Here is a 27,689-nt window from a genome sequence, read left to right on the forward strand (position 1 = left end):
GAAAATCAAGTGGCGTTGCTTGTTTTGGGTTTTCTGACGGTGATGGAAAAAGAGCGTGTATACCACACAACCTTTTTCGGTAGATGATGGAACAAACCTGCTGTTATAGAAATTATGAAAACGGTCTCTTTGACATTCACCATAGAAAAACTGCTAAGGGACTAACATTTTTATGCTCACATGAGAAAGTGTCATGCTTTGTGCTGATGATCATTTCTTTAATTTTCATAGAAACGTCACTAAATCCTTATCAATCATTGATCACGAGTATGTGGAATTACATGAAACGTACAAAGTTTCCAACAAATAGTCTAATAGTCAGCATTTAATCCTAAGATTCACATGGAGACTGTCTTTCAAGAGTTTAAAACACTGAGTTTTAAACCTTTTCTAAAATTTGTATTAAATGATGAGACTACTTTTGATTACCTTGAAGGTTCAGGCTCTGTGACATCCCCCTTGAAGGCAGCATTGAGCTGCCTCTCTCTGGTCAGCAGATCATCAATGAGGTTCTGCCTCCTGTCAGCTTCTGCCTGCATGCTGATCATGCCATGTTAAGGTCAATATAACTTACTTTACAATGCAAAGTGTGAGGATGAGGAAAGAAGATGCTCCTGGGTTTCTCGTTTGTTGGCACCTTTCCAACAGAAAGATTTGGAAGACTGGGCAGAGATTTTCAAAACATTCTGGCGCCCTCTTTAGGAAGCCAACTGCTACTACAAACACAGGAACCCCTCTTGCCAAATTATTTTAATCAACACCTCATGACTGCCCATGCATGACACATTATTAGAAGGAAGGATACATGCGCCGAGATGATGATGCTCGCAAAACACCATCTTTGAGCTGGGCTATGTTCTGTTTGAGCTTCTGCAGCGATGCACGCAGTGTCATATTGATCTGAAAGAAAAAAGGAGAGATGTTTGCATCACAAAACAGAGACAGAAAAACATGACTTTTTTAGTTCAAATGTGTAGGCAATGCCACTTGACTTGTGAGCATCTCTTACCTTTGCAGGGTTCCCCCCTGTTCTCTGCTGCCTGTTGCGTTCATGAATGTTCTCTGCAACTTCCTGTGCCAAGCGACAAGTGGCATCATAATCCTGTACCCTATATGAATGAACAAGAAAGAGAGGTTTTGTAAATGAACTCATCATTACTGAAGTGTAGGGAACAGTAGCCTTAAACAGATCATGGAGCAAAAAAGAAGGATCCCTGCTTAGTTTTCAGATTAACTTGAACACAACAGAAGAAAATCTCTGATTTCAAGAGTTGTAGTACAATTATCAATTCCTAATTTTGAACTGCCAGCTCTCAAAAATAAAATTATTGTATTGTACTAATAGCCCACTTTAGAATGCAGTATACACTCGGTTATTTTCCTTGTCTAGCTCAACATGTTCAGAGCTTCGACTGCAGAAAAGCTTATAATAACTCGTTGGTTATTTGGCTGAAAGACGCTAACATTTGTTACTTTTCGACAGCACTACGCTCCTGTATTGATGGATGTTTGTGTTTTCGTTGCATTACACGACAAAGAATGAGATGAAGTTTCACATTCATCATGTGACATTTTTAGCATTGCCTTTTTCCTGTTTCAATTCTTCTAACGTTACAACGCCACAGCCTTTTTGGTAGACATGTAAGACATGATGTATACATCTAGCTTTTATTCTGAATGGTGTAAATTATATAAAAAATGCGTCTTAGCGTATTAGGGTTAGCATGTCCCTCTTTATTTTTGTAGGTAAGAGCTCTAGCCCTTAGCAAGCAGGATAAAGAGAGATTAGTAAACCTATCAGGTAATCAACGTGGTTAAAGTTGATAATACAGTGGAAACAGTATATATAACATTCGACTGCATTACTTACCAGGGATCTTGAGACATTACGATAAAAGTTCGGTACAGAAAATCTACTTAGTTTGAACCATCCAGCTGTAATCATCAGCAAACAGTTCCTTGTTTGTGTGTGACGTCACTACAGCAGACGAAGAGGGACAAAAAGGCGTGTTACGAGTTTTGCATGAATACCGCAATATTGTTTTTTTCCGACACAGTTGGAAATACTTACCGGATCTAAGAAACAACCGTGTCAGAATTAATCTTACGTTATGTCGGTGGAAAAAAGGCTTATTATTGAAGTGTATGGTAAACCAAAATGTATACTACTCAGTAAAGATTATAACAATGAGTAAATTTAAAATATATCCTGAATATATCCAAATCTCTTGTCGTTTTAGATCACATTGACAAGTATGCATCATTATAACACTGTTTTTTTGGCATTCAAAGTTAATTTTATTCGAACAATATTTTTCCGGATTTTTTCTTTTTTTTGTCATTTTTTACGGAAGAGGATAAGGGCCACTGAAAAAAAATTAAGGTCAATTTTTTTTTATTATTATTATTCTGAGATTAAAGTCCGAATTCTGACTTTAATCTCAGAATTCTGACTTTATTCAATTCTGACTTTAATCTCAGGAATTCTGACTTTAATATCAGAATTCTGACTCTTTTCTCAGAATAATAATTTAAAAAAAATTTGACCTTAATTTCTTTTTCCAGTGGCCCTCATCCTCTTCCATAAGAGTGAGAAAAAAACAGAAGATCCAAACATCAGGACATTTCTCAAAATCATCACAGACCTTATGATTCAAAATGTTGTATCTGCTTTTAATTGCATTTACATCTTACATCTTCCTTAAAAGTACAAAAGTAACTATTTTTCCCAGCCTTTATGGAAAATGACCAAGGAACAGCAGCTTTCCTTCTTCTCTTACGAGGCTAACGAGGTTGTTTTTCAACTTCATTACATGTGGAGCCCCCATCTAAGATGCGTACTTGTAGACGTTTCATGTTTCATGAGCAAACAGTAGTTGTGTTTAGATAAAAACATATATCTGTTGTATGGAATAATAACCTTTGGAAGACTTCTTGGAATGGGTTCATTTGGCATTTTGATGCTACGCATGAAGTAGTTTCAGAGAAAAAACAACATGTACCAATTTCCTCTCTTATGACCTTATTCTGCACAGTTATTTATAGGCATGAGTATTAACATTAAACAAATCTTTTAATTATTTTTAAATTATGGAATACATTATAGAAAGTTTTACTACATACACTTAAATAACAATTGTACATATTGGAGTGAGGCGTGTTATTTGAAGGATACTTTATACGAATAGAAAAATCTTCTTTTAAAATGTCCATATTTTATCATGTGATATTCAAGGTTTAATGTTTGTGACCTCTTACTTCTCAGAATGGGCCACTGCATGTTGTCAAAGTAAAAACAGGTAGAGCAGTTAATTTTTCTTCACTCTGATTGGCCAAAGTAACCACAAACAAGCCATACTACCATAGCTTACCTCACGTGAGCACAGCCCACACGGGCTGATATAAAGCCTTGTTCCTGAGAATGTGCAGACAGTAACAGGCAACACATCGCAGGTGATTTGAATTTTTATCAAAGAATAAGATTTGAGATGATTCAAGTTTCAAGATCTCCTGAGTTCTCCAATTGCGGAAATATGAATTCAGTCTCGTTCCACACTGATCAGGACCTGGGCGCCCTGGCTGGAGGTAGAAGCAGGCAGCGGTCCCACTCCTATTACAGTCGGGAGGACTGTAAGAACTATGGTGTGCAGATGCAGGCAGAGGAAACCTTTTTAAGACCTCGCTCCAGGTATGTTTTACCTTCAATATTATTATTAGTATTAATATAAGAAATCATGCTTATTTTATTTTTTGCACAAAAAAGACAAAAGAGAGGTTTTTTTTAATTTCAAATATTTTTTATTGAGTTTTCAACACATATGACAATACAAAACACAGCACACACAAATACAAAAAAAAAAAACAAAAAAAAAAGACAGAAAACACCGGGGTTGGGCGGTAATGTTCTACATTGCCACAGATGGTACTGTATTGTGCAAAACAAGGAAGACGAACAGGTCTCTGCGGCAGTGATAGTAATACCTGACATAGTGCAATAGCCCTTCCCACCCTCCCATCCCCTCCCTCCATCCCCAGCTGTCCTGAAAAATTGAGGCGTAATATGTAAGAGTCAGTTTGCAGCGCACCACACAGAGTCAGATCTTACTTCTTATGCCAAGGGCCGTATAAAAGCTCATCTTATGATGGTAAAAGAGAGGTTTAACAGTATTACTACACACTGTATGTTAACATGGCTGAATTCACTGCGTTCTAGGTCCTTTTACAGTGTGGATACATCAGACCTTGACTCCAACCATGATACAGCAAACTCCTCCAGTCCTCTAAAGCAGAAGGCAAACTCCCTACTGCAGTATCAAGTGAACAAAAAGGAAAACAAGAAGTCCAGGCCGAAAACGAATAAGCCCTCTCCATCAAGAGAACTCAGTGGTACTGAAATACTTATTTTATGAAGCTTGTCTTCAAATAAAACTGTGCTTTGTTTTTTCAGTTATATTGTTTGGTAAAATAATAATAATAATAATGAAATCAATGTATGCACATTTTTTTAAGGCAGTAAAGGCAATCTGAAGTCTGTGTCCATGATCACCATTTCTGAGTCAGACAACTGGGAAATAAGCTCCAGCTCAGGGATGAAGTACGGACAGTTTGTGGACTGGGAGAAGATTGATCCCGAAGCGGCTACTAGATATCAGCAGATCCTAAAGAGTGATCACCAGCAGATGAAAACTATGGGCAGAGAAGGTTTCTGGGAAATGCCCCATACACTCAGAGCCAAAGCTTACTATCACATCATCCACAGCATCAATTCCATGTAAGAAATGTCTATTTTGTGAGTGGAAATGTTCAGAAATTATGAATTTAATCATGAGTTTAATTGTGAATCAGCATATATGTTTTCATCTAGATCTATCACACCAAATGATCCTGATGTGTATTGCTGCTGTTATTGCAGAGGGACAGTCGCTCCGGACAGAGAGGTCTACTATGAATTGTCCAAAAATCTCTTTGGAGAGCAGAAAATCAGCAACCATCCTGTGCCTGAGTACATGGAGGCAGGAGAAATACCCAGGTACATTTAGAGGATAACATTGGTCCATGTATCACACACACATATGTAAATGGAGGTAGAATGTTAGAAACATGAATGTTCTGTAAGTGTAAACATTTTTCTCTTGCTCAGATACTGTCTCAACAAAGTAGGCCTGAATTCCGTCAAAAAGATCCTCCTCTGCCTCGGTAAATACTTCCCAGCCATGAACTTCTGCCCCATCCTGCCTGAGCTGGTCTCACTCCTCCTCCACTTCAGCCAAGACGAAGCTGAGTGCTTCCACAGTGTGTCCCGACTTATCTGCTACAAAGATCCCAACAAGCGCTACATCGACCAGACCTTCCTCACCTACCGCGCCTCCTGTATGACTTTTGGTGACCTTGCGAATAAGTGCTGCAGAGGCATCCGAAAACTGATTGCCAGCTCTCACCAGAACCTCTTTGAGTTCTACTCTGACTGGATCATGTGGATATTTGCTGACCTTCCTTTCACGTACGCCATCAGAGTGCTGGATGTCTATCTACTAGAGGGCTACAAGGTGCTCTACAGGTTCGTAATTGCTGCATTTTCAACAAATCTTTCATCTATATATGCAGTTACCCATGACATCACCATTTCTTTTCACAAAGGAGAAACAGAACAGAACAGTTTGATGAATTCTCAATCACTTTTCGTAGGTCGGCTCTGGCTTTGCTCGGCCTCTACAAAGTATCTGTTTCATCCAGGGTGGCAGACGTGGAGGACTTCAGAACAGATATGAAGAGGTTTGTGCAGAACATAGCTCGCCACTGCACAGCTGAGAAGCTTTTGGAAATGGGTTTCATGATTCCAATGGCCACACGCAGAGAGCTCAACCTCCTGTTCAACGCCAACAAAGACTCTCTAATGCAAAAAGGGGTCAGCATACATCAGAAGAGGTGAGTGAATGAACAAATTAGTAGAACAGTGAGTATAAGGGCTGTAAAAACTGGTGAAATGTGCCTTTTTTCAGTTTCATGTTTTCTCACTGTAGCTCTTTTATGTTCCAAAAGGCAGTCAGTCGAGACCGTGGACTTCAACAACATCACCTCCAATGTAGTGACAGCAACTGAGATGAGAGTGGTCTGGGCCTGGATACCTGAGCGCTTTGCACTTTTCAGCCCAATTAGGCTCTTCAGTACTGCGGAACAAAAAAGGAGTCTTGCTTCGTAAGTAGCCTTTGTTCACTAGAGACCAATTTAAAAACCATCTGTGAGACAAAAAGCAAGAACTTATAACTTCAGAGGCATGAATTATGAAAAGAACCTTTTCTTTCATTAATCAAAAACACATATTTTTGTTGATGTTTCAGAAAGTGCATTTTTAAACGAGGTCAGGGCATTGTGGTTCAGTTACTGCTGAACCCCTTGTACCAGCAGTGCAAAGCATTCTCAGGTCTTATTACATAACAGAAACAGACTGCGTGTTTTCACTGTCAACATGTTTGCACCGAGCGTGAAAGTCAAGTGACTTACAGTTTGCTGGCCTGTCACGAATATTTCTCATGCAGAAAAATACGTTGATTTTATCGCACAAGGTTAAAACGTTCACAGTATTTACATCTGCTCAGGAAGCTAAATGGCAAATGACTTGAAATGGTTTACAAGAATCTGGTAGAAAATATTTTGTCTTTTAACATGGCTGCATGGTAGAATGCAGACACGTGGATGTCAAATATAAATGGTGACTTATGCCCCATTTAAAGTGCTCCCATCAGTTCTGAGCTTTTGATGGCCAAGTGCCATAAAAAATGTTCATAAAAAATAATCAGTGCCCGAGCTCATTTAGAATACTAAATTCTCAAAGTAACAAACCCATTAATTTAACTGGAGCAGAATTAGCAAAAACATATTTTCTCTGTTGAAGTATTGCTTTTAACTTAGAAAATCTACAACCAGGGACTTGCTGGGTAAAAGACCAAAAAGGCTTTGAACAAGATGTAATGTTCATGCTGGCATGTGAATGCTTCACTGCTCTTTGAGGACAAAAAAGTTAAGCAGTGTGGATTATTAGGTTGTTTGGACATTTACTGATGCAGTCTGTGACAAGTAATGTTAAACTGGTACCTCTGGTTAATAAACTACTTAATGTTTATAAATCAGAGTTTACAAAGTTTTGTCGTTGTTACATTTCAGTGAATAACTTTATATAACTACAAATCAATATATTACCTCATCACTCTGCATCTTGCAAAGGTTGTCTCAAACAAAGAAAAGTAGGGTTAAAAACAAGATCCGTGTTAATTAATTTGCTTGCACAACAAGTGCATGCTTTAGCAAGAACCACTTATTTAATACAAATTTTGTCCAAAGGGGCTTCTAGAATCGACACAACATGAAAGTTCCTCAGTGCATTTAAGTACTGTATTTCACTGATGAACCATGTTGGCTGATGATGCAAAGGACTTCAAGTGCTCTCTTAATCTCTTGCTGTTTTAAAATGTTGACTTGTTTATGATCCATGTCAATGTTTAGTTCTGTGAAGCCAAAGACAAGCATTCTCTTTTAAATACATTACTTTTCTCTCTTATAGATTCTACTCACATGTGGAGGGACACGAGCCTGCAGTCTTGATTATCAAAACAGTGGATGAAGAGGTACTATGAAACCAAATGTATAACGATACATTTGGTGATTGAAGCTAATATGTCCTTTTGCAAAGAATATAATAACGTGTGTTGAAAATTAAACCGTGGTACTGAAATATTTCCATTCCTCAGGTCTTTGGGGCCTTCCTCTCAACAGATATGATTGAAAGAAGAAAGCATGATTCCGTTGGACTCACATATTTTGGAACTGGGGAATGTTTTGTTTTCACGGTGAGACATTTCCTGATTTATCTTCTTGAAAGGAAACCACTGAAAATCATTCTCAAGTTCACTGTGAAATACTGTCAGAGCATCTTTGTCATCTAAACTGCAGTGCGCATCTAAACTAGAAATCTGCCTTCCTCTTTCAGCTTCGTCCCAGCATGGAGCGCTACCAGCAGGCCATGGTTAACATCATGACCAGGAGAGCTTCCCCTCAGCAGATTCAAGCCAGCAATGGTGCCTCCTCTGAGGTACCCATTACTGGTTGGTGCCACACAAACTTAACTACAAGCACCACGACTCTAACCTGTCCCGCTGGTACCCCCCAGGATCCCAGTTACCTGACAGTCCCCTTTACTGCCCCCTCAGAGGAACCCATGACTGCCAAGGAGCCAAAGAGACCCAAGGAACAGGAAGCCTCCATGTTCATAGCAGGCAGTGACAGTCAGCTTGTTATTGGTATGTCAGTTTGACACATTCTGAGAAGAATATAGAGTTTGAATTTTAGAAACGTACTAATAAATGTGTCCTCTCTTAGGTGGTGATGGTGGCCATGCACTATGCCTACAGGAGGATCTAATGGGAGGATACTCAGAGCCTTGTGACACATTCAAGAGCAACTCACTGTTCAAGGGACATTTCAAGATCCAGGCACTAGAAGTGTGGGGCATCCAGAACTCCATTTCCTTTTCTCACAGTGTTCCCTCTGGTGACACAGTGGGAGAACTAAAATGAGACTTGTGTCTTTTAGACCGGCTGAAGATTTTCTGCGCGGGATTTTAATTGGCTTGATTATTCTGTGAAATGCATGCATACACTGTGAAGCTGATATTGCGTGAGATATGACTTGTTTAAGTGTCATCTTGTCTTTTTTATCATTTGGAAACTACCTTATCAGATGAATCTATTTACTTTATTGTTTTCCTAACTTTTTAGGTTTATCTGTATCTTGTACAAAATAAAGTGTCATGCAGCTTGAATTATATAATGTCAGCTAAATGTCTTAAAACTTATTTAGATATGTAACTTTAAGGATAATATTTTTATACTGTGTATCTAATGGGTTATATTGTAACTTACTGTCTGACTGGAAAAATGATGAGCTCAGAATCTCAAAATTTAAATACATATAGGTGTTTTTTAATAAAGTGCGTATAGGTCAATAAATATAAGCAGCTATTTTTTTGTTGTTACAATGATAAGATAGCTTTTGAAAATGTTTTGTATCTTGTCAAAAGCACTGGCACAGTCCTTGCTACCAAATAAATTCATTATGGCTACTAAATTTAATAAGACTTTGCTGTGTTTATTATTGTTTAAACCAGGGGTTCCCAAACATGGGGGTTGGGACCCCCTGAGGGGTAGAAGGACACAAATTAGATGTCCTCTAGAATGTTTTTTTTTTTAAAGTTATCTAATATATTACATTGAACCCATTATAGTAAAAAATATTGAAAAAATAGTAGCTAACCTTGAAATAAAACCTTGAAAATAGAAAATGTGATGAGTTTTCTGCCATTTTTTTTGCCAGATGACTATATGACAGTCATCTAGCAAAAAGATACCTTTAAGACATTCTCGTATAGGTAGGTTAATTTTCTTCAGACCAGGTAAATGAAGCCACAATAAAACACTGAGGGACAGTGGGGGTCACAAGTCTTTGGAACTTGTATTTTGGGGGTCGTGGGATGAAAAATTTGGGAACCCCTGGTTTCAACTACTGGATAACAGAGTAAAAGTCAACAATGAAGACACATGTAGGTCTCTGGTTTTAAGTCAGTGGAGGATTTTTTTTGAGTCTATTGACCTAAGGTCGATATTTAACGTGGTCGTTAAAATTATGCTGTAGATAGCTGGAAGTTATTCTCAGTGTCCCTACTGAAAAGAAGTAGGTATGTGGCCGATTGAAATTCTATGACAATCAAATTATTCGACAAGAAGTCCGACTTTACGAGGGGCACTTGAAGGTAGCGTGAAAGGGACGTGCCATGTAGCTGTTCACACACCAAGCTGCTGCGACTATCATCTCTAAACACGATGTAGACAACACACAACGTCTTGGACAAAAGATGTGGCAACCTTCTTTTAAGGATCTGTAGAGAGGTGGGAGTCACTATTATGTGGACTGCTTTGTCTGCTTCTCAAGCTAACCCGACAACAACGTTAGCTTTAGCTTGGTTAGCTTACCTAGCTCTCTCTGTATGCATGTGTCCCAGATAAACAATCATCCTACCCAACTTTTTAAAGGCACCTCAGTAGCATCATATGTTAGTATAACCATGAAACGAACGCGGTTTCTATGTTGTGAGAAACTTGAATCAAATGTTATTTGCGTAGCAGTCCTGCCCATTTACAGATGTTACATTCAAATGTAAATGGTTTAACCAAACAGCTGTGTGAGTATCAGAAATAGCATCTATCTCAACATGTAAGGAAGCTGAAAGAAGACCTCACAGTGGGGACTTTGAGACTGTTTAAACCTACTTTGTAGATGCTTGGTCCTAACACAGCAACCCGATTTAATACCTGGGAATTTATAACGCATATTTTTGAAACACTATCCGGGTTCTTTGCCTTTGAGATGCGACCCCGCCCCTTTTTGCGTTACATTGTATTTTATAGTCTTGTAAACATAGACTGTATAAAATAGCTTGTAAATCGTGTCTCGTTGATCCCCGTCACAATATTTGAGTAGGTATAGATATTCTAACGGCCCATTTATCTGAATAACATTTGAACTCTTAATTTTCAAGCATAAAAAACCCCACTGTCAGCCACTTAATACCAGCTCCACAACACTAATTTAAGCTATCATGTCCTAACTTTGTGTCTGCTTCTGTGTCGTATATTAATAGGTTGCAGTCATGGGCCCAGAATCTGAATCTGTCCCTAAAACAGCCTCTTCAGAAGAAAGTAAGTACTGATGACTCTTTATATTTCCTTTTTCTTTTGGTCAGTACTCAAGAAACTATTACGTATCTGATGCATAACCAACAGTCAGCTACAAATTAGAAAATGTTGAAAGCCTAGAAGTGCGGATGGACTAAAGACCTGAATCAAAGTAAAATGACCCTCCAACTGGGGCTACAAAAATCACAATTTCATAGTCCTCACACTAGAGATGCACCGATCCCACTTTTTAGGTCCTGATACCGATATCGATACCTGGGCTTTGGTATCGGCCGATACTAGCTGATCTGATCCTGGTATTGATTTAACATCTCTATTCCTTAATGTGAGGATGGAATCATGTTTTGGCAACTTCAGGCTTTTCTGACTTGATAGTGAGCTGTACCTGGGTTCCAAGTGCTAAACCAGAGGCTGGAATCCCTTAATTTCAAGAAGGTTTTCACACTTTGAATTCATTAAACGAAGTAGGCTACAGCTGACGTAAACTTCCTCCTTTGGGGTTCCATTATATTTTTCAGAGTGACCGCCATCCGTGGAAACATTACAGCTGCATATGTTGCAGGTTTCTGGCGGAGTTGTTAGCAAGAGAAGCATGACATGCACCTAAACTGCAGAGCCTCTGTAGTTATCCTCCATCATGCTCCACCGGGCAAAAATGCACAGATGTAGGAGACACACATGGCTGTTGTCAACACAGATAAGCATAGAGCTGAGATGAATAGATCTGCCATATGGATCTGCACTATATATCGGCCCCTTGTTACCAATATCCGATCTAGCTTTTTGAGTCCGATCTAGCCAATATCCGATACCAGGATCATATCAGTGCATCATTATCTCTCACTATGAACATTTGGAATGAACACATCGTCTTGATCGGACTTTGAGAGAGGCCTGGGTAAAATGACCATGCTTTCACATAATTTTGATGCAGTCAGGTGTGTTCAAGCCTACTGTCATAATTCTCAAGATTTACTGCTGCTCATTTATCAGTGACAAGAACAGGTTATTGGATTTATCATGGATCAAGGAAAGACAATATAGACACAGGTATTGTTTAAAACATAAGGAACAGAAGATAGATACAGAAACCTTGATGTATAGCTTATATGCACTCTTTAATATTTGTATTTCTGTCATAATGCATATAATTATCCCAATATTGAACAATATGACTGCATGTGTTTTTCTCATATCAGGCATATCATGCTGTAGATGTTTAGAAAGCATTTATAAAGACTATGATGTGCTTGTTCCCCAGGTCCAGGAGAAATCACTGTTAAGGTTTCAGATTCAGACTCCAATGATGCATCAACCTCCACTGAGCCTGAGAACTCCAAACAGGCAGGGAGTAACACAGCAGACAGGAGTTACCCCTGCTCCGTCTGCGGGAAGGTATTTGATAGACCATCCAAGCTAGAAAGGCATAGACCTATCCACCAAAGGAAGCCTAAGGCACTTCATCAGTGTCAGCACTGTGAGAAGACTTTCACACAACAGGAGAAGCTGACGCGACACCAGAACTGCCACAATAGGACTAACAAGCACCCCTGTCCTGACTGTGGGAAAGTGTTTAACAGGCCTTCAAAGTTAGAGAGGCATAAGCGCACACACTCTAAGAAACCAAAGGTGCCTCATCAGTGTTCATACTGCATGAAGACTTTCAGTAAACTTAATAAACTTGTCCGTCATAAGAGAATGCACACCGGGGAGAAGCCTTTTACCTGCTCGGTCTGCGGGAAAGGATTCTCTGAGTCAGGACACTGCAAAGCACACGAGAAGACACACGAGGAACAGCCGGAGAAACCTCACAGCTGTGCCGACTGTGGGATGTGCTTCTTCAAAGCGTCTGAGCTCCGTCGACACTTCCGCTCTCACACAGGAGAGAAACCTTTCAGATGCAGCCTGTGTGAGAGCTGCTTCTCCCGCTCAGAAGGGCTCAAAAGACATATGAGGAGCCACACAGGGGAAAGACCTTACAAATGTCTAATCTGCGCAAAGGGATTTTACTCTCGTCATGATTTGAATATTCACGGACTCACCCACTCAGGAGAGAAACCACATCTCTGCCCCGTGTGCGGTAAAGGTTTCTCACAGCTGGGCAACATGAAAGAACACGAACAAAACGTCCACATTAAGTCGGAGAAATATATTTGCAATGAATGTGGAGCTACATTCACACGGTACAAGTCCCTGACAAAACATCAGCGGACACACACAGGAGAAAGACCCTATCTGTGCCTAACATGCGGGCGCAGGTTTTCATGGAGTCATTCTCTGAGCAGACACCGCAGGACACATGCACACAGACAGATGTCTCCGGACACACCCAAAGACACGTCAAGTTTTGAAGCACCCTCTGAGAATCTTTGTAACTCTTGAAGAAGCAAAATCCTTATCGATGATAGTTTTCCTGGAGCTGAAGTCAAGCTAAAATGTTTTAATTTATATTACATTAAAAAGGAATTGCAAAGCTTTGTCAAGATCAACCCTCCTGATTGTTTGTTCAATTGTCCCCACACTATCAATACGACATTTTTAGAGTGCTGCTTTCAACCTTTTTTATACTCTCACTGATCAGTCAAAAGGTTCATTTTCTGACATCACATGCCTGTACGTGAGAAAGCTCTTTTTACATCTCCTTTTTATTTATGTATGTATTTACCTTCCAAAAGTGTGAAGAAAACCTTTTTCTTGGAACAGATTCCAATTTTTAATAAACCAAAAATTTAATTACAACCAAAAAAGAGTTGATCCCCCAGAACCCCTAAAACGCTTTTTCCATTATTTTTTTTTTACATGCGACTAAATTCATCATAACAAATTAATGAGACTCTGCACCTGTACGATTAATGGATATGCCAAATTACAGTGCATTTTTACAATTGTGATCTGATGTAATCTGCTACCTCACTATAATAGTAGAAAAGAAGAAACACAAATATTAAATAGCACAATAATTTTGCACAGTTAATTTCTGGAGGTAGCTCAGATATTTTCTTGCTGCAGTTTTTGAGATTTAAAGTTTTTTTGTCCACATTTTTCCAGCAATTTTCCATCATAATCATTAAAATGCCCAGAACAGAATTTTTAAAATTGTTATATCTATATTTCCTATTATTCTAGCCTGGCAGATTTGCTTGTGTCATACAGACTTGGAGCAGATATATATATACTGTCACAAAAGTCTCCATACAAGAAATGCACCTGACATTGTGAGAGTATGTTCAGCAATGCTTTGTGACGTATTGTCCAATGGCAAAACTCCTGTTTTGGATTTGCGTTAATCCTTTACAGCTGTAAGGAAATACTTTCCTTTTTACTCTACAATTAACAGTTAAAGTTGGATAATTACTTTTTAAATTCAGTAATTGTCTTTGTGATACAATATACGAACATAAAAGTAACACCAGTACAGTCGTCACACAGCAGCTTTTGCAATAAGAGCTTTTTGAATTATATAGCCTTAAACACTGTTCAATGTTTTGATTTTCTCAGGTTTTCATTGTAAAAGTAGTTTTTCAGTCATCAGTCTCCACCATTACAAAAAAATGTCACATACAGAAGTGCTAAAAACTGCAGCTTGAGTACTGGAAGCCACATGCACACCTATTCAAAAAACTACAACATCTGACTCTGCACAGCAAAAGTAAACGTGTTTCCAGCCATTTACAATAAACAAATTATTTCTCTAATCCCATACTCTGTACGGGCGTGCATTAGGTTATATTTATAAGTAGTTTAGAAGATATTAAGATAATGAAATTTTCATAATTGGAGGCACAATCTGACATGACTGACAGGCAGGCAGACTGTAGCTCTTAACAAGGTGGCTAACCTCCTGGTCAAATATTACTCCAATATAAGTGAAAGTTGTTCAGTCAAATTATTACTTGAGTTAAAGTACTGAAGTACTTGCTTTTGAAAAATACTTCAGTATTCAAAGTACTTTTGAGAAAATCTCAAAACATTGTATTTTCACAAAGCAGTCAAGAGTATACCTATGGAATAAAAACAGCAACTAAGTTACTCTAAGCACAGACAACTTAGTTTGAAAAGTTCATCCGGAATTAAACAAATGTTACGTAGCTCAAAACGCTTTCTCAGGGTGGAGAGTGGGAAATGGGGAAAACATTTCAAATGATACGTATCATTCTTCATTTCAAAAACCTCTAACACAGGCTGAAGATATGACCATGGGTGCATAGGTGGAGAATTATAGCCATCATTACCACCTCTACATGAATGGCCTGGTCTGAGTGAAATTTGCTCTGTGTTTGCTCCACGTTCAACCGTGGAGACCCACGGTATACAGTTACGGCTAAACCACCGAGACAAACAGAACTACACAAACACATTTTAACATTTATATTTATATTTAGCATTTTGATTTATATTTAAGATTTATATTTAGCATTTAGATTTAGATTTAATATTTAGATTTATATTTATATTTATATTTAATATTTAGATTTAAATTTAACATTTCAATTTATATTTATATTTAACATTTAGATTTAGATTTAGCATTTGGATTTAACAATTATTTTAACTTAATATATTTTTCAGAACAAAATTCAATGTGAAGAAGATCACAAATATCCCTCTAAATGTGATAAAGTGACTTAAAAATTCCCTCTACATTTTTATAACGTTTTGGAGCTAAATGTGGAGAAATGTTACTGTTATTTTCGGTGTGCACCACTTTACAAACGGCGCCCTATATCTCCTAGTTTTGTACGATATATATCAAAATAATAATTTTCGCCAGGGCATGGTCGACGTTATCTGTTAGCTAACTTGTAACTAACTTTTTTTTTTTAAATCAAAAATGACGTTTTCAGACAGAAGTAAAAGTGTTATAAAAAGGCAGACTTCATGTCTCTCCATGTTTACAGCTTTGGGGATCAAACATTTCCGACAGCACATGAAGGCACCGAGGACGTTCACCGGCCAATGACAGTGGTCAAAGGAACCCCAGCTATTGCTAGGCAACGTTTGTTTGGTATTAGTTGTTTGAGAAATTGCGTTAGCAAAAGTTGAAGGAAATAAGCTCTTTCTCAACATTTTAAGACTGGGACAAATATATAATTTTACGCCATGGCTCTTGAACCACGGGTTGTTTCCCAACTTGAACTGGAGGCTGTTATTGGATTTAACGGTAAGTTGTACCTCGAACACTATGGTGAAAGTCTATTTGAGTCAACAATTAAAATGTAAATGAACAGGAGCAGGGTAGCACGCTAATTTGCCCAACTAAACAAACAGTTCTTAGATTTCAAATTGACAACCCAAGGACATGGCAAAAGTATACCAGAAGAGATTTTTCTCTGCTTTCTACTTTGGAAACAATTCAAGTAAAACAACATAAACCCTAATGGAGTACAGGTCAGGTCTTCTCATTATTGTTGTGTTCTTCTCTGTATTAAAGTGTGTAGGATATCATGTTACATTTTACTTTGTTTCATCAGGGCATGTGGTTTCTGGCCTGAGAGTCCATCCAGACAGAGAGCACCTGATCTATCCACTGGGGAGTACAGTCATCATAAAGAGAATCAAAGATGACAAGCAGGAGTTCCTGCAAGGACACACAAACAATGTATCCTGTATTTCAGTGTCCAAAAGTGGATCTTATATTGCCTCCGGACAAAACAACTTTAGTGGTTTTAAGGTAGCAACAGCAGTTACAGTACATTTTTGAATCCTTCTGTAGGTAGGGTTGACATCACAAGTGTTCAATTATGTGGCTTTTTAAACATATTTTCTCAGGCTCCAATTATTATCTGGGACTATGAACAGCAAACAGAATATGCCCGGCTGTTGCTTCACATGACAAAAGTGAAAGCACTGGCCTTCTCTCCAAATGACAAGTACCTCGTGTCCATAGGTGGGAAGGATGATGGCAGGTAAACATTCAGTTTAGAGTTTAAGTTTAAATGTATGTAACACATCACATAACATTCAGAGTCCAGACAATGCCTTACAGATGACATTTTTTTCTGTGTTTTCAGCATAGTGGTATGGAATATTGAAACCAAACAGGCCATCTGTGGGAGCCCAGCTTTTGTGCATAGTTCTGATAAATGCATCACTGTTCAGTTCTCCAACACAAATGACAATGTGTTTGTTTCTGCTGGACGGTGAGCTTCATCTGCTTTGTTTACAACATCACAGACATCTTTTTTGTCCCCCCATAGATTTATAAATTCCAAAATCATTTAAGCTCCCCCTAGATATTGATAACCTCATTTTCATCATAATTTTAAAATTATTTTAACATCACCGTTTTTCGTTTTTTGTTTTGGCAGTGGAACATTGCGAATCTGGGAGCTGGACCTCCCCAACACGAAAATCAGGCCCATGGAATGCCAGACTGGCAAGCTGAAGAGGATTGTGAAATGTGTCGAGGTATGATGCCATTTTGACGTCCATCTTAGAACAAAATGACAAGCATTTCCAAGAGTCAACAAATGATTAGTGATGAACATGACTATTTATTGTGCGCTTGTGGATACACAAGGACACAACTCAATGTAATTTGATACAGTTATTTATCCTTTCTGTCTTATCCAAAAACATGCATAGTACACCAGATATTTTATGGGTCATGTAAACATGTTTGTACTGCACAGATTTCAGAGGATGATCAGTTCATTTTCTGTGGCACCACCAGTGGAGACATAATGAAGATCAACATGAAGACGGGGCTTCTGACTAACTGTGGTCCAGTCAAAACAAAATACAGCCTGGTAGGTCATCGTAGAATAAGTCATGGCATTTCTAATGTGGCTCTGTGCAAGGTAATTATTATTGATTATATATTTATTTTAGCGTCTTTTCTGTTTCTGTTTATTTATTTGCACAATTTAAAAAATACATAAAAACAAAGAACAAAGATAAATAATATACATTGCAGGAAGAGGCAGAAAACTCAGAAATCTTATTAATGAAAAGGGACTAAACTGACACTCACATAAAGACAATATTTGATACTATCAAATAAATAACTATAAATACTGTAAATAAAATAACACAAAAATATACAAAATTAACAAGTTATATAAATACAGTTATTACATCAACAGAATTCAGTAGAAAAGTAGAACATATGAATATGATGTGTATGGAAACCTGTCTATGAGTATGTCGAGCATAATGAGTATAATTAAATAACAGTGGTTAAATGTTTTTTCAAGAATCTTTTATAACCACCAGTTTTTCGCCATATTGGAATAAATATTCTAGAATTTGGTGCCCCTGAAATGTATTGAGAAATGACTTCTGTAAGTTTCCTTTGCTCCTGGTACCTAACTTATATGTGTATTAGCTTAGAGATATGGTACAGTGTAAGCTAGAATGTTGGAGCTTTCAGTCTAGATCTCCAAACTAACTCAGGCAGAAAAGACAACCCAAAGCACTCTGGATAGTATATTTAATAATTTATTTATGGCTCTGCTGATATTAACGAAAATACAACTTGAAAAGTGCTCGTCAATATAGATTTCAATTTTAGGACAATTTCTTAAGACTCTGGTGAGGAACTTTCTGTTTCTGTGTATTTTGACATATCCCTGTGGACAAAATGATACCTCTTATTTCTTTGCTGATTTTGTCAACAACAAAAAAAAGACAAACAAAAAAGATATATTTTAACAGTCAAAAGATATCAGTCTGTATGAGTCTTTGCTGTGGACAATCTGATACCCAGGGGCATCATATTAAGGAGAAGAATAAGGATGTTTCCCCAAAGGATGATGACTGAAAGGGGCCCTAAGAAATATAAGTAGGAGCATTAAAAAAAAAAAAGTAGAGATCATCAATCTTGTCCATTTTTTTCTCGTACTCTTATGTAATTGTAATTAACATAGATGCATCAGCACCAATTTCAGTCTATTTTCTAACGGTCTGAAAAGTCTTACTGAGAGCTTTAATACTCAATGCTCATTTATAGTGTTTTTGTGCAGGGGGTTAATGTTCTCAGGGCACTGAAGACTGGGGACCTGCTTGTAGGCTCTGGATCAGGCACCTTCACTCTGTGTTCCAGGACCAACTTCAAAATTCACAAGTAAGTCCTGTAACTGAATTGCTTGAATCAAACCTGGTGGGAAAATACTTACAGTTGGTGATAATAAATGGCAAGCAGTATTTACAGTAGTTTTTGTCTACATTTTTTTACATTTTTTTTACATTAGACAAGTTATCTAGAGTTTATTTTGCAGTGCTCATTACCAGCTCTTTGTTGCTCTTGTCCCTCATTAGGGAAGTCCAGCTTGAAAAGGGGGTGACCTCCATCGCTCTGAGAGGAGAGGGGCAGCAGTTCTTTGTTGGTACAGAGGCTGGTCAGATGTACCGCTTCAGTTATGATGACTTCAATAGTGAACTCATTTCCACCAGCCACAGCAGTGCTGTCAATGATGTCGCCATATGTTTGTAAGTGACATACGGACAATTCAGGGAAAAAGAGTCAAAGTTAACAATCTGAAAATGGTTCAAACCCCCAATAGAGACCCGATGGACAGAATAAAGGCAGAAGGGCTTTTTCAGATTTGAAATTTCTCATCTCATTTGAAGCAATCAGATTGAAGAATAAGACAAGTCATGCTGGGAAACTATCACTTAGCTTGTCAAAATAGAAAAGATGCAAAGTTAAAAATCAGTCAGGTTCACAGTTAGAAATTTTCTCTTGAACAGAAGTATTATAAAAAAAAGTGTCTATAGTCTATTTATAATACAAAAACAACCATAAGGTTGGTGTGGTTTAGTGATTGGTTCTCATGTGGATGGGCATTTCAAGTGGTAACTGATCTTTCTCAGCAGACAGCATCAATCCCATATCTCTTGTAATGCCTGAATTCAGTACCCCATTGCTCTCACTAGAGGGCAACATTTGCTGTCCTCTGTTTCTGTTAACTAAGCTTAGAAAAACAGCACTGGTTATAGATATCTGAAGAAATCCGAGGGTTATGTCATATCATTTTGTGAATCCCTTATTTAACATTAAGTCTTTATGCCTTAATCTTAAAGCTAGTTATATCACATGCACAAACTGAAATCCCAAATCTCTTTTTTTCTTCTTCTAGTGGAACATCTGAATTGTTTGCAACGTGCTCTTTAGAGGACATCAGGTTGTGGCATATAAACAAGCCCAAAGAGCTGCTGCGCATCACTGTTCCCAACATGACCTGCAACTCTGTGGATTTTATGATTGATGGACATAGCATCATCAGTGGTGGGAATAACTGCAAACAAGACATTTCTTGTTACTTAAAGCTTTGTACAGCATTTGATCTTCAACTTTTGTCACTTAGTTTAAACTGTAGGTCATTAATATTAACATACAGTAAGTGTTTCAGTTACGAGTAAGGGTACCTGCAAATCTTGTCCCCCACATATCTGATGTATATCAACTAAAATGAAACTATTTCAAATGTGTAATCACATTAATCTTGTTTATCACTGATTTTTTTGTCTTTGTCTTTTAGCGTGGAATGATGGTAAGATTCGTGTGTTTGCTCCGGAAAGTGGCCAGCTCATGATCATCATTCACAATGCACACAGAATGGGTGTGACAGCCATCGCAGGAACCAGGGACTGTAAGAGAATTGTCAGTGGTGGAGGAGAGGGGCAGGTCAGTAGGTTAACAAGCATCATGACAGAGTGACATAGAAGACAACTTTATTTCTTGCAGCTCGCTCCATTTGTAGTAAATGAACAACAGTTGGTTGTATAATATACCTTACTAGTACTGTTTTGAATAGTTATTGTCTAAATCAATTAAGTACATGGTTTCAAATGGAATAATTATCTCCCTAATGAATTACTCATTGTTGAAACAAGGACAAAATAGTGATGTCAGGGACAAGGTAAATTTGTAATAGTTTCTGTCCATCTGTTGTAGGTTCGTGTTTGGGAGCTGCAGCCCCGTGGCCATAAGCTGCTTGAGACCATGAAGGAGCACAAAGCCACAGTTACCTGTATCAAAATGAAGAGTAACGACAGAGAATGCGTCACTGCCAGCGCTGACGGTGCCTGCATCGTTTGGGACATTGTGTGAGTAGCCCAAATTTAGACAGCAATGCACATCTCGTAAATACAGTGTGTATCCTATACCCCATTGGAAGTGCATGAAACAGCCTCCAAGGAATTTCCTCTTGATTTATAGTAGTAGTGAAATCCCTTACACTCCTCGAAAGTCTGAATTACATGTTTCAACTACAAGGCCAAGAAAAAAAAACAGACTATACATCCAAAAGATGTAGATGGCTCTCAAAGAAAGAGAGAAAAGCTCATATTTTCATTGGTGCCTGGCTGGTGCAGGAGGAATAATAAGAAATCAAGTGTGTTCTTTATTAAGAAAGCTTTAAATCCTTTAATCCGCTGGCTTCTTCATTGATGAGAGTAAAACCTGTAAAAACTCTTGTGATGGCTGTCCTTTTTTATACTCCATTCTTTTTTTTCAGTGAATAGTTCTGTGGATTAATGACTCCCAGACTGTATTCATCAAGTATAGTATGGATTTACAGCTTTTGTATTTATAGTCAAAGCCTAAAGTTAAAGTGTATCAGGCAGAGAAGCTTTAATGAGTGTTGCAACTATACAAATTGGCTTGTATTCATTCGCTTGTCGGAAAGAACTAAGCACTTTATCAAATTCAACAGTCATTGACATTGCATAATGGGTTTTACTATGTTTGATTATTTATCGCTCTCGAGGTGAAAGTAACTTTTCTCTCTCCATTTTATCTCTTCTTCTCTTCTGCATCTTTTTCTGTAGGCGGTTTACAAGTCTAACTATGGTGATCGCCAACACATTGTTTCGCACTGTGTGCTACCACCCAGAGGAATACCAGTTCATCACCAGCGGCACTGACAGAAAGGTAAGTTTTGGGAATTCAGAAACTCAGCTCAAGGTAAGCTACTAGTTGATAAGGACGGGATAATGTATAGTTAGCTTGTAGTTATGCCAAATAGACTCCTGACAGGGTGAGACAAGACCCTGACAGGAAGTAGAGGTGTCTTGCTTGTGGGACTTCTCTTCTTTGGAACTTCTATAGGAATATTTATGTTGACATTTCTGTCCTCATTAAGCTCTCCTTCCTCTTGGAGCTTTGCAGTTGACACACATTTAAACATAATGTAGGCAGACCCTTTAATCCAGAAAAGTTTTAGCATTTTTTCTATTATTACAATTGCTTGTGGTTTAAGTCACTTTGTTATGTTAACTTAGAGATACACTCACCAGCTCTGCTGCCGTTGCCAGGATTGCAGGACAGGATCTTACTCCCATTGTCCCTTAGAAATAGTTGGGGTGCAGTAGCTCCTCATACTGCTCTCACAACTGTTCCAAGTAATTGTCATTATTTCCCCAACTCTCAAGACCGGTCTGAGACAGAACACAACGTTTTTGCCACAGTGTTAACAGGCAGAGGTGAAATGAGCTTGACACCTTTCACATGAACTGATTTGATGTGACGTTTGTGATTAGGTTGTCCCTGGAATTGCTTTTGCTGTTGAGAATTTATCACTATTGTTGATTGGTTTTGACCAAGTGGCAACCTTCGGTCTAAAAATATGACTCCAATGCCGGGAAGTGCTAAAAACTGAAGTTAATCGTGGATTCGCTTGAGGCTGGCTCCGGAAGTACCGGAAATTACACCAATTCAAAAAAGCCGATCTTTACAGCAGAAGTAAGCATGTTTACAGCCTGGTACAAAAGATCAGTGTAGTCTGGATAACTTAACTAATTTCTCGATCCGCACACACTGTAAGGGGTGTGAATATTTTTTCTAACGTGGCAATTTCGGAGGTATTAAGATCACGAGTCTTCCAATGAGAGGCACAGCTGACTTGATTGACAGGTGGGAACACTGCAGCTGTTGGCGAGGAGGCTCAAAGCCCGCCTCTTTACGTCACAATCACTCGACGGCAGCAATATGGCTCTTGCCGACGGTTTGCCTCAAAACAGCACTTCAGAAACAGATGGGTGACATCACGAATACTACATCCATATTTTATACAGTCTATGTTTTTGACCAATCAGAATCAAGTATTTAACACAGCTGGGTCTAGGTTTACTTATCTCTACTATTATATCTGATCACTGAGGTATTACAAATCTGCCAAATAACCTGTACCTCAAGACTTTGTTGTTTTTAGGCACATGTGTGTAAAATTTGATTTGAATGTCCTGAGACTGAGAATTCAGCAGTGGAAAAAAAGTTTAATGACTCTAGTAATTAAAAATTCCTCAGGGTGCAGAGACTGGCACTCCACTGTTAACATAATCTTGATGTCTCATTATGCTGTTATTCTCATTACAATCTTCCCTCGGTGTACATTAGAGAAAAGCCTGCTGCTCTGGTAAGATCAACATGCAGGAATACAGTGAACACTTGCACATTCAATACACACTTCCATGTCCACAATTGAGTTTGAAAGGCTCGCAATTTGTTCCTCAGCTCAACATAATTATACCATTGTGGGGGCTGCTAGTTGCTGAAGGAAAAAAACTTGCCCCTGTGAGTTTGTTATTTAGTGGGTAGTTCTGATTACTGGCTCGACTTATTAACTTAAGGTCAGAAGTTCACAGTGGCAGAATGAAATACTTGTTTGCTTGATTGTACTCTTCATGCACACCTCTTGAACCCTGGCCGCACACTAAACCCATACTGTAGCCTCCCCTGCATGCTGAGAAGTGAGGACAAGTTGTGCTGATTAAAGAAGCGCTGTGGATGTGCTGAGTGAGACGAGAGAGAGAGAGAGAGAGAAAGAGAAAGAAGGAGGGATTCAGGAAAGGGCAGAGAAGAGGAGTGTGCTGTGGTGTTCGTGCCTTCCTGCGGATGTGCCTATGCCACCCAAGTGCCAGCCAGATCCACCATCTGCTCATCCCAGGACACAGGCGCTCTGTCTGGGAAAACAAATACCAACACTCTGCTCGCTCGCTCTCTATCTCCTCTCCTCTCCTCTCCTCTCCTCTCTCCCACCCTCCATCACATCCCGGCATGCCTCTAGGAGTAAATTCAGAGCGAATAAAACCAACTAAGGGAGGGGGTGAAGGAAAAGAGAGATACAGGGGGGTCAGGCAGAGGCTGTATTAATGAGGTAGAATAGCATGAAGGATGAGGAAGATGATGCATGTTGATGGTGCATTTAGTGGAGACAATATGGTGCTGACAGTCTCCCCATTTTCTGAAGTCTGACCAAGAAAGATGGACATGTAGTTGAAAGCAGGGTTTTCATTGTATGCAGTTAATGGTCATGTTAGTAAAAAGGCAAATACAATCTTTGATCTTTATGGCTTACATAAATAACACATTGTACATGCTCTTTGAGATGATATATAAACTCAATACACATGGCTATGTTTATCTATTTTCTCATAGAAGTGTAACAATGAGGGTTACAGGGCAGCATGGAAACAAAGGAAATTGCTCACATGAGTATATTGTAAGCAAAATAGGCTGGTCTGTCATTTATTCCCATTAGCTCTGGCTCATTTATGCATATTTTAAAAGACAGATGAGCAATAAGGACTTTATGATGCTAACCTTTTCTGTAAATAAGGTGAAAGTTCTCTTGGTTGGGACTTAGGTCTTTCTGTGTAGAAGGTGAGTAGTACCAACAGTCTGCCTGATGTTTTGGACTCAGTCTTACTAGCTAGCTGCATGTAATTAATTTCTTGGTGGCCCATGTTGTGGCGTTGGGCCAGTTACCAAGGCTAAGGTTGGGGGATCACAGATGGTTCTGGACAACTCACACAGGTGGGAGTCTCTAATAAGCTGCTGAAATGAGATGAGGCAGGGGAGGGAGGTTGTGACCCAGAGAGGAGTAAGAGAAGATGTAACTCAGGTCATACAAGGATTACCAGCACATATCTATCCAGCTGTAGAATACTGTTGTTGTTTGTTGTTATGATGTGATGTTAATTTACATGTTTGAAACACATCTGAGCTGGATGAATTTGCATCTTCTTTTCCGCTGTAAACCCTCGGATTTCATACTGAGAAATATTTTCAGAACTTTGTTTTTGGTGTTTATTATGAATAATTTCCCCTCTCTGCTTGTAGCTATGTTTTCTTAAATTATGTTTGGCAAAGTTATTTTGTGGAATTGATATCAGCAAGCAAATCCATCTTAATAAGCCAGTCTGTTTCAGATACAATGCAGTTTCAAACATCCCCCATGGGAATGTTCATGCTGCTTGTAAGGGCCAGTGAGAATTACTCTGCAGTTCTGAAACTATAAATACAAATCCTTTTATTCACTGAGCCTTTTGTTCCTCTTTCATGGCGTAATAACATCAGCATTTGATACGTCTGTGTTAGATTACATCTCCCCTTCTTTAATGTGTTTTGTGCAGAGAAAAGAAAACCTGTTTTGGAGGCTATTCTTATACATGAATATTCTTATCAGCCTTGAGCTTTTACTTCAAAATACCAATGTTATGCAATGCTGTGTAGGATATCATATGATTTAGTGAAGTAGTAAACTTCTGCACAACAGTCAGGGTATACACAGTAATTATTTTAGGTTGATATTCAGTTCATTTAAACACTTGATGTCCTTGAGTTGTGATCAGTTAAGCCTGTGTTTTTCCACTGACAGATGTGTTTTGGACATTTGAGCACACACATGGACTGAATTCAGTGCCATTGTGTGAAGCTCACTCATACAGGATTTCACAGAAAACTGTTTCTTATTATCAAAACCATGTGGCTCTTCATTTACAACAACAAACTTTTTAGTTACAATCATATTGGTCATATAAATAATAAGAAAGCATAGTTGTTGGTGTTCAAGCACTGTGATGTTCCGCTGACTGCGCTATAAATAACTTCAGTTCACAATTGCCTTTTGTGAGACTCGATACTTTGACAGCTATAAAGCTCTGGGGATGATTAAATCTCATTTGGATCAGCAAACATAGGTGTGTGTGAGGAAGAGGTTGATAGAATCCAACCACAGATGTACTGATTTCCATACAGATAAACAATGATAAAGCAGAGAGGGGAGCTTGAGGTCATATATTACCAAAATAGGATATAATTGGGTTTATGATGTTGCCTTAAAGGAATAGCAAAGCAATACGATGAGATGATATAATCTGTATCATCTGTATCGTAAGCCAGTTGGCTGCCCCAAGATTCATCAATCATTTTCAATAATATCATTATCTAACTGAAGAAATGGGATCAAATGTTATTGGTCATCCATGATACAAACTTTTTGTCCCCTTAACTATTGTCATTTAAAAAAAAAACCTCAAGTCCTTAGTACACGACTTTAACATGTGTTGGTATAAAAGGTCGTATATAGATGGTTGACGTAACAGCTCTTCAAAAGTGAAGCCAAAACATTTGAAGCTCCCTCTGCTGATGGGCAGCAGTATAGGTCATAAATCCCACCACCTCTATGTTAACAGATGGGACGTGAGTCAAACTATAATATCATAGTACATTTCAAATGATTTTTTTCTCAAACATTGTTTCTGCAATTATAGTTAGATCATATCATACTGAATTATGTCCTAAGTTAGTTTTGTTTCAATTACTTATTTGATATGTCTAGACATGAATGACAGCTCTGTTGACAAATATCACTCCTGTGGAGCTGTGCACACCGCATTAGCAAAGTAGAGGAGGCACAGTAAAAGGTAATATAAGAGTCCATCACAAGAGTCATTCAACTTTCCATAAAATCTCAAACTGACACTAAAAGCTGTTACGCCATGAACTATACTAACATGAGAGATCTTTATTATTTTATCAGGAAGTTAAATGTGCATTTTAACAGAGCGGGCAGGCAATAGAACTTTGGTTCCATGTGGTGATCCTTACTGCAAAGACTTTTTGTTTCCATTTTGTATAACAGGAGTAAGTAGAGATGTGCCGTCCATCTTTATATACAGTCAATGGTTTTATATCCACCATGAATAATTTCAGCCCGGAACAAATGTTTGTTATGTGTGCTCATTGCTTCCTCAGATTGTCTACTGGGACATGTTTGACGGCACTGCCATCAGAGAACTGGAGGGCTCGCAGTTGGGAGCCATCAATGGAATGCACATTTCGCAGGATGGTGGACATTTTGTGACAGGTATGGTCCATCAGACACATTTGCTGCTTGTTGGGTTGTGGCTTTGCTGCTTTTAGTGATTTTTCTATCAATGTAATTCAACTGAAAACAATTAAGTCCATTTTACACTTGATCTGACTTAGCCTGTATGCTCAAGTGCAGATCAAAGATGGACTTTCTTATATTATCACTCGAGTTAAGTTAGTGTTTGCTTCTTCTTTTTTTATACTCTTGGTTATTGCTGAGTGTGTTTTCATCTCTCCAGAGCTTTTCTTTTCATCTCCTCTGCTAACACTACAATGCATCCTTACCTCAGACTCCTCTCAAGTTACTGACATATTTTTCACCTTTTCCTGACAGGTGGAGATGACAAGATGGTGAAGGTGTGGGACTACATAGAAGGGGAAGTTACCCACGTAGGAATAGTTCACGGCAGCAGCATCACCAGCATCAAGCTCTGCTGCAACAACAGCACCTTAATCAGTACCAGTGCAGATGGCGCAATTCTGCGTTGGAGGTTCCCCCACCCTCCTTCTTCCTCTTAATGTGACTTAATGAGTCTTCAGAAATCCAGCAACACTACATGCATATTCAAATTTATCTGAAGATTATTCTGGATCTTTCGTAGCAGGATGAAAACGTAACAATATTTCAATAAACATGCAGAATTTACTCTGAAGAAATAAATGTAATTTGGTTGATGGATGTATACATTTTTTGTCCTTTTTTTAACAGAGCATGAATGACATAAGTGAAAGTGGAAGATTACATATCTTATGCAGTGTAGTCTCTTAAGTGGTGATTCCCCTCAGGGACTGAATTTAGGTGGGAATTCACAGAGCTTGGATTTAAAATTACACTTCAAGGCACA

General features: G+C 38.5%; 4 protein-coding genes across 4 annotated transcripts in view; 3 read left to right on the top strand and 1 right to left on the bottom strand.

The window, feature by feature from the left end:
• Nucleotides 1-2,002, bottom strand: part of stx8 (syntaxin 8) — a 55,158-nt gene extending 53,156 nt beyond the window's left edge. The window contains exons 1-4 of the mRNA XM_034689048.1: nucleotides 1,871-2,002; nucleotides 1,010-1,109; nucleotides 806-900; nucleotides 430-540 (exon numbers count right to left, since the gene is read on the bottom strand). Coding sequence (XP_034544939.1) covers nucleotides 430-540; nucleotides 806-900; nucleotides 1,010-1,109; nucleotides 1,871-1,887 — 323 coding nt within the window. The 5' untranslated portion in view covers nucleotides 1,888-2,002. The remainder of the gene's footprint in view (nucleotides 1-429; nucleotides 541-805; nucleotides 901-1,009; nucleotides 1,110-1,870) is intronic.
• A 1,255-nt stretch (nucleotides 2,003-3,257) lies between these two features.
• Nucleotides 3,258-9,110, top strand: LOC117816168 (TBC1 domain family member 24-like). Its single transcript, XM_034688329.1, has 11 exons — nucleotides 3,258-3,688; nucleotides 4,214-4,386; nucleotides 4,510-4,771; nucleotides 4,913-5,029; nucleotides 5,141-5,557; nucleotides 5,686-5,925; nucleotides 6,040-6,195; nucleotides 7,559-7,622; nucleotides 7,746-7,844; nucleotides 7,985-8,294; nucleotides 8,374-9,110. Exons 1-11 carry the CDS (start codon nucleotides 3,489-3,491, stop codon nucleotides 8,568-8,570), a joined length of 2,235 nt encoding a protein of 744 aa, XP_034544220.1. The 5' UTR covers nucleotides 3,258-3,488; the 3' UTR covers nucleotides 8,571-9,110.
• A 665-nt stretch (nucleotides 9,111-9,775) lies between these two features.
• LOC117816503 (zinc finger protein 501-like) lies at nucleotides 9,776-13,234 on the top strand. Its single transcript, XM_034688797.1, has 3 exons — nucleotides 9,776-9,938; nucleotides 10,691-10,748; nucleotides 12,007-13,234. Exons 2-3 carry the CDS (start codon nucleotides 10,700-10,702, stop codon nucleotides 13,125-13,127), a joined length of 1,170 nt encoding a protein of 389 aa, XP_034544688.1. The 5' UTR covers nucleotides 9,776-9,938; nucleotides 10,691-10,699; the 3' UTR covers nucleotides 13,128-13,234.
• A 2,447-nt stretch (nucleotides 13,235-15,681) lies between these two features.
• Nucleotides 15,682-27,529, top strand: cfap52 (cilia and flagella associated protein 52). The gene is made up of 14 exons (XM_034688897.1): nucleotides 15,682-15,906; nucleotides 16,217-16,416; nucleotides 16,515-16,651; nucleotides 16,757-16,885; nucleotides 17,054-17,153; nucleotides 17,378-17,494; nucleotides 18,710-18,810; nucleotides 19,005-19,175; nucleotides 19,826-19,974; nucleotides 20,228-20,373; nucleotides 20,644-20,795; nucleotides 21,519-21,621; nucleotides 26,728-26,839; nucleotides 27,179-27,529. The coding sequence occupies exons 1-14, from the start codon at nucleotides 15,846-15,848 to the stop codon at nucleotides 27,361-27,363; spliced, it is 1,863 nt and encodes a 620-aa protein (XP_034544788.1). The 5' UTR covers nucleotides 15,682-15,845; the 3' UTR covers nucleotides 27,364-27,529.
• Nucleotides 27,530-27,689: the final 160 nt, after the last annotated feature.

Source organism: Notolabrus celidotus, chromosome 7, assembly GCF_009762535.1.
Source record: "Notolabrus celidotus isolate fNotCel1 chromosome 7, fNotCel1.pri, whole genome shotgun sequence".
Lineage (NCBI taxonomy): Eukaryota > Metazoa > Chordata > Actinopteri > Labriformes > Labridae > Notolabrus > Notolabrus celidotus.